The sequence below is a fragment of the Monoraphidium neglectum genome (genome assembly GCF_000611645.1).
Source record: "Monoraphidium neglectum strain SAG 48.87 unplaced genomic scaffold scaffold01073, whole genome shotgun sequence".
NCBI lineage: Eukaryota > Viridiplantae > Chlorophyta > Chlorophyceae > Sphaeropleales > Selenastraceae > Monoraphidium > Monoraphidium neglectum.
The window spans coordinates 1-7,057 of NW_014012555.1; the positions used below are offsets into that span (position 1 = coordinate 1).

General features: G+C 63.2%; 1 protein-coding gene across 1 annotated transcript; it reads left to right on the forward strand.

Moving 5' to 3' along the window:
* Positions 1 to 1,800: 1,800 nt before the first annotated feature.
* Positions 1,801 to 6,724, forward strand: MNEG_6548 (WD-40 repeat-containing protein MSI1; the record flags this gene model as incomplete). The annotated part of the gene is made up of 13 exons (XM_014044977.1): positions 1,801 to 1,897; positions 2,002 to 2,057; positions 2,279 to 2,380; positions 2,865 to 2,957; positions 3,386 to 3,435; positions 3,784 to 3,835; positions 4,167 to 4,293; positions 4,598 to 4,671; positions 4,984 to 5,128; positions 5,380 to 5,555; positions 5,919 to 6,014; positions 6,302 to 6,439; positions 6,689 to 6,724. 13 exons carry the CDS (start codon positions 1,801 to 1,803, stop codon positions 6,722 to 6,724), a joined length of 1,242 nt encoding a protein of 413 aa, XP_013900431.1.
* Positions 6,725 to 7,057: the final 333 nt, after the last annotated feature.

Sequence of the window (7,057 nt, forward strand, 5' to 3'; positions counted from 1 at the left end):
GGGTGGGGCAGGGCTGCCACCGCTACATCCATTCAATGGGCGGGGTGAGGTGGGGTGGCGGTCGGGGTGGGGCTGCCAAATGTAGGGGTCTCGGTTGGGTTGAAGGAAGTAGGGACGTGGCTTGCCACATGGACAAGGGGGGGCGCGTGCCGCACAAGGTGTACAAGTGTGTCCTGCCTGGGTTTTGGGTCTATGGGTAGGTGCGACGCGGTTCAGCAGATGAGCTGAACGTCGTCTTGATGTAGAGGGGGTCGTGCGGCAGTGGCTAGCAAAAGCTCAGCAGGGTTAGGTCTGTGACGGGACCAGACTGCACAGGAGAGCATGCCGGCCTAGTCAGCGGCCAGCTCACAGGTGTTCGGTAGCGTTGGCGCCTTGAACATAGCGCTCGGGAGAGCAAAATATCGCCATTGGTTGAGGCATTCTGCTTGTGCTGCTCTGCGATGGGCGAGCGTTCGGTGGTGCGGCGTGGGCGATCGGCGCTAGCGGGTCTGGCAAGCGCGGCACGGCCCGCATCAGGTCTATAAAATTCGCAATTTTGAACCATATTCAGCTTTGCGAGAATGCGAAATCATACACATTTTGTCAGAGACGTTGTGGTTGCTGACCTGTACAGTACTTCTGTAGTTTCGTTTGATCAGATCACATGAATATGATATCATAAGTCAAACGATACATGAGTTGTACGCAATTACGGGAGTCTGGAGGTCGGCGAGTTGAAAGCGTCAGGGTACGCGAAGCGAGCTGATCTCCGACATGCCCGCATCTCATCACCTCAGCAACGCTCAGCACAAATGTGAGAAACCAGAACATATCGTCTCATATTACTCTATACGTCTCATTTGACGATTCTGATACCCTCTTGGTCCACCAGGTGACATTGCGGGGTTGGCTGGCGCGCCTTGTGCGCAAAGTCCATCAGGACGATGCCCATGACCCCCACAAACCTGCTTGACAGCATTCACATTGTCGCAGCCTGGCGCGTCAAGCCGGCCTTGATGCTTATTTGCAGGCCTCCTGTGCTGGGAGGTTGCGTTGTTTCGGACCAGTAGTGCAGTTTCAGCTCGTCAGGCGCCGAGGCCCACGCAACTTAACCTGCTTGACACACGATACACTAGGCTGGGGAAAAGACAGAGGCAAGCGCCTGTCCGCCGCTGCTGGCTGCGTGCACCTGCCAGCAGTGGGCGTGGCTTCTTGCCGGCGGCCCCAATCAACTGTCCAGCAGGACCCAAACGTGCAGGTCCAGACCTCATTGACCGGCCGTCTACAAGAAAGTATTGTTCTGTAGAATGTCTAGGAACCCCCACCATCGTCATCACAAGGAATAACAGGTGAGCCGTCGCCTAATGATTCAAATCGAGCCGCCTGGCCACCTCACTTGCTGCACGAGCAGCTGCGCAATCACTTGGAGTTGCCTCGAACATTGCAGGGAGCTCTTTTAATTCCAACGCGACACACGCATCGACCCGTCCTCACGATATTCACCAGCTCAGGCTGCTTCGTAGAACGCGGAAATCCCGCCCAGACACGCGTGCCACGATCTGGTGTCTTACTGTTACGACAGGATTAGGTGTCATTGTGCGTGGACAAGCTCCTTAGCGCGTGAAGCTCACGCTAGGGGGCGCAGTAGGCCCTTTGAAGCACACCCCGGTACCAGGAGCAGGGCGCTTCTCCAGGTGCGGTGGCCCGAGATATCAGATTGAATCGTTGCTCCAGGTGCCCTTGAACCGCAGCGGCAGCTGTAGATGCAACTCGCCGAGCGCGGGCACCTGGAGTGATCTAGGAGTGTGTATTGCAGGCACTATGGGGAACGGGGACGATGAGTACCCCGACGAGGTCGAGGAGCGGCTCATCAACGAGGAGTACAAGATCTGGAAGAAGAACACGCCGTTCCTGTATGGTGCGCGCGGTGCAGTGGGCTGTGTGCACACTGCATCCTCGCAGGCCGCCATTGGTCGGGCGACGCGGAGTGGCTCACCATACTCACGTTGCAAAACGCCGCAGACCTGGTCATCACCCACGCGCTGGAGTGGCCGAGCTTGACGGTGCAATGGCTGCCGGTAAGGGGCGGCGGCGGGGGCGACACGACAATGCACCCGAGGGCAGTTAGCTCGCCAGCAGTCCGCGCCGCCCGCCGCTTCGCCCGCTGAGGCACAACACGCACGTGGCGGCGCCCGTGCAAGGCGCCAGGACAGCATCGCCCAACCCCCTGGCGCGGCAATGGCGCGGCCGAGTGAGGCACGTTGAACAACGAGCATGACCTCCCTTTGCACACCCGCAGGGGGAGAAGGAGGTGGTGCCAGGCCAGGACTACTCCAAGCAGAAGCTGATCCTGGGGACCCACACCAGCGACAACGAGCAGAACTACCTCATGCTGGCTGAGGTGGGCGTTGGATGCGCGGAATGCTTCCGGGACCAGAGGGCAGGGACTCTGGGTCTCTAATGCGTGTGTGTGAGCGTGTGCTGCGACACGAGGATGAAGGACGGGGGGCGCGTGTGCTGCGCCACGAGGATGAAGGACGGGAGTCGACGCACGCGAAATTGGGGCAAGTGTGGAAGGCAGGCGTGGGCGCTTGCCGCTCGGTCCAAGGGGGAGGGTGCCGGCGGGCGGTGATTACGAGCTGGCGCAGGGGCTGCCGAGAGGAGGAAGCGGCCAGTGCGTGCCCGTGCGGCGAATCGACCACTGGGATGAGACGAGCTGGCGGGCAGCTGGGCGCATCAGACTGCGGCTCGGCCGGCCCCAGTGATGCCTTTGAAAAAGGGCCCGCCCGGCATGCCACGAGCATGTGCCTCGCCCCTCCAAGCAGCCGTCGAAATTCACCCACGCCAGCCCCGCGCGCCGCGCGGCTTCTGTGCCGTTATCGCAGGTCCAGCTGCCGCTGCAGGACTCGGAAGTGGACGCGCGCGGCTATGACGACGAGCGCGGGGAGGTCGGGGGCTTCGGCAGCGCGCACGGCAAGGTGGGGCAGGGGCGGCGCTTGCTCCAGGAGCTTGGGGAGGGGGCGGGGCATAAGGGCATGCAGGGGAAGGGGATCTGCGGCTGCGGCTACGGCTGCGGCTGCGGGCCTCGCTGTGATGGGCGTGTCAGGTGCTGTGGTGGGTATAGTGGAGATGGGAGGCGGCGGGCGAGCAGAAGGGGTCGGTGGCCGGCTGCTGGAGGAGTGGGTCAGTCCGGCAGGCCCCGCAGGCAGCAGCAGGAAGGGGCAGGAGCCATCAGGGTGCCGCAACCCGTCCCGCGCCTGCCGGCCGCCTGCCGACGCGGCTCGCATGCAGGTGGCATGCGACCGGGCTTGCCTTGTAGCGGTCTAGGCGTGTTGAATGTATCACCCCCCACCTGACAGCCGCCTCTGGCCGCCGTGCGTGCGCATGTGTGTCTTGTTGGGTGCAGGTCAACATTGTGCAGCAGATCAACCACGACGGCGAGGTCAACCGCGCCAGGTGGGGTTGGTTTTGGATGGTCGAGGGTTGTTGCAGCCTATCAACCTGCATCCCTCTGTTTGTGTGTGTGTGTGCGTGTGTGTGTGTGTGTAAAGCGTGGCGGTCCAGAGGGAGGGAACGTTTCTGCGAGGGGAGGCAGCACGCGCGCCCCCCGATGGCTCCCGCGCCCGCAACACCCTGTGCGTCTGCATCGTGTGGGAACGCTTGCCCAGGGCCACAGCTTGCTGCTGCTGCCCCTGCCGCCGCTGCTGCTGCTGATGATGATGATGACCACGATGACGCTGATGCTGGTACTGCTGCATCCACATCATGTTTGACTAGACCACCACCACCACCTCCAACCCCCAGGGCCATGCCCCAGGACAAGTTCAAGATCGCCACCAAAACAGTGTCGGCTGAGGTAGGGCCAGGGGTTTGGGGGGGGGGCCAGGGTACTGGGCATTTGTAAGAGCAGAATGGAGCAAATGTGGGTCGAGCGGGTTGATGAGAAGGCTTTCGGGCCACGACCAAGCAAGCTGTGAGCCAAGAAAGACAGAACGCTGCTTTGGCGCGTGGAGCTCGTGAGCAAACAATGGGCGGCCCGTGGCTCCGACAAGACTTTCAGCCTGCGGCCTCCAGGACAGCCGGCCGGCTGCCCGTTGCCTTGACCCAGCCCTAGCCCTCTCACCTGCCCACCCAGTACCCTCCGATCCGCTCCCCCTCCCACCCCTCTGCCCCCGCGCCGCCCCCAGGTGTGGGTGTTTGACTGGGCCAAGCACCCGTCCAAGCCGCCGTCGGACGGCGCGTGCAACCCGGACCTGCGGCTGCTCGGGCACCGCACGGAGGGCTACGGCCTCGCGTGGAGCCCCTTCCACAGGGGTGGGCGCCCGTTGGGGGCCGCTGGGGCCGCGTTCCCGGGGGCGGACGGGGCACCTGGGCACCCCCCAGACGGCGGCCGCGAGGACGTTGGGGCGGGGGTGGCGGGGCCATGGCACAGTGGGGGCGGGTTGCTGGGGCCCCTGGGTCTCGCACGTCACCTCTTGAGCTTGACGAGGACGAGGCACTGGGGCGGTCGCGTAGCCAGCACATGCCCGGGCGTGCTGATCCCTTTGCCATCACTGTTATCAGTTTGCTGCCACGCATCGGCACTGAATACGTGCATCCTTCAAACCCACTCTCACAGGCCACCTGCTCAGCGGCAGCGACGACGCCCAGATCTGCATCTGGGACATCAACGCCAACACGCGCGGCAACCGGGTGCGCCGGGGTCGCGCCGCCCCCCCCCCTCCCAGGCTGTGGCAGAACGGGCGCCGCGGGCGCCTCCCCTCGTGCCCTTAGCCGGGGAGCGGCGCCCGGCTGGGGCACACGAACTCACAACATGGAACGCCCGCTCACGGCCACCTGGCGCACCTCTCTTGTCCGACCCTGCCTTGGGTTCTGACCGTGGCAAGCTGCCGCGCCCGCTGCGCACCCTTTGCAAGCAACCCTCAGCGTCCCGGTCCGCGCTGCTGACCGCCGCTCTCTCAACACCCCCGCCGCCCCCTCGCAACCGCGCCCCCTGGGCCGCAGCAAGTGGACGCCAAGGTCATCTACTCTGAGCACTCTGGCGTGATCGAGGACGTGGCGTGGCACCAGCACCACGCGGACATCTTCGGCAGCGTCGGCGACGACAAGCAGCTCGTGCTGTGGGACACTCGGAAGCCCCCCAAGGACGGTGAGAGGGGCCGTTGGGGCGGGCCGGGGCGAGGGGACGGGGTGTCCGGGAGACAGGCGAGGAAGCTAGGGGGTTTGGCGGTCAGAGTTTTGAGGGCGGCGGCACGCATTGTCGCTCCTGCTTCAATACCAGGCGGCCGCGCTCGTCGGGTTCGGCAAGTGCCGCAGCCGATCATGCAAGGGGGTTTCAGGCTGCGCTCGCACGCCCGCTCCTTGTAGTGACAATCTCCGCCCCCACGCTCGCGCCCGCAGGCGTGATGGTCGCCGCGGAGGCGCACTCTGCGGAGGTCAATTGCATCGCGTTCAACCCCCACAACCCCCACGTGCTGGCCACGGGCTCGGCCGACAAGACCGTGGCGCTCCACGACTGGCGCAACCTCAGCCAGCGGCTGCACGTGTTCGAGTCGCACTCTGAGGAGGTCTTCCAGGTGGGGGCACGAAGGGTACGAGCGCTTGGATGCATGTGTGCATCGGTGTGTTTGTGCATGCTTGAGTATACGCGCATGTGTGCGTTTTCAGCGAACGGTGGTTGAGCTGTTTTGGGCGCACACCTTCCTTTGTGAGTCTTGGGGCTTGCTTTTAAAATCTCTATGAGGCCGGGCCTGCTTGCGTGCGTCCATGCCGCGGCTGGCGGGCCATGCGGGGCAGCTCTGTGCTGGCACGACAGGCGCGCTGGGCCCCCTGCCCCAGTGATTCTCGGCTACCACCGTTCTGGACCTTTCCGAAACCTATGGATCCCCAGCCTTGAACCACCGGCATCCTCCATGCCCCCCTCCGTTCATCTTCAACAGATTGGGTGGAGCCCCAAGCACGAGACCATTCTGTCGTCGTGCGGCGCGGACCGGCGGGTCATGATCTGGGACCTCTCGCGCATAGGGGACGAGCAGGTGGGCGGCCAGGGCTGTGGTGTTTGCTGCTCTGGGTGTTGCAGAGGGTGACGCAGGATTAGGGTGCCCTTCTCACCATTGCAGATGGCCATCTGGAAAGATCGACATGCATGTTTACATCTGCCAGTTCCCGTTGTGTGTGTATATGTATGTATCAATGGGCTTGATCGTTCAGAAACCATCGTGTTTGGGGATGGACAGGCACACTCATGAGATGGAGCGCACTCTTATGCACGTCGCACTTCACCGCGCAACACACCGTGCGCTCATTCCCCCGCCCGTCAAAGTCCGAGGAGGACGCGCAGGATGGGCCCCCTGAGCTGCTGTTCATCCACGGCGGCCACACCTCGAAGATCAGCGACTTCAGCTGGAGCCCCAACGACGACTGGGTGGTGGCCTCTGTGGCAGAGGACAACATTCTGCAGGTGAGGGGCAGGTTGGGCCGCTGTTGCCGGCGCCAGTGAACATCTGGGGCGGCGCAGGTTGACGGTTGCAGCGCCCGGCTGGGGCGTCTGGGCCGGTGTGCGCGTTGCGTGCGTGCGTGCTCAGCTAGGGGCTTTGTGCGTGCGGCTGCCCAGCTGAGTCCAGCCAAAAACGGAAGCGTGCATGCCTGGCGCTGCCTTCAGCAACCCTCCCCCACCTGCGCTTGCAACGTGACCCTGAAATCTCAACAGGTGTGGCAGATGGCCGAGAACTTGATTGACGCGTGATAAGATACAGTTGTTTCATGATATATCTGGCGCATGTGCTCGCTTTGTGGCTGCCAGCATGTTGTGCTTGTCATCACAGTCAGGGTTGCGGCGGCCGCAATGCTGCCCTTTGTGGGCAGCTGCGGCGTTTGCCTGGACCGCCCTCTGGTTTGAGGGACCTCTCTTTGTTTTGAGCCTGTTTGCGGCCAGTGCACAGTCAAAATTGTAATTTCAAGATCATCCTCCTGTGGGCTGTAGGGGTGACTGCCCCCTGGAAACATTGTGTGTGTTTTGTGTGTACGCGTGCATGCGTGCGTGGTGGGGGGGGCCAGGGTGCATGTGAGTGTATGGGGG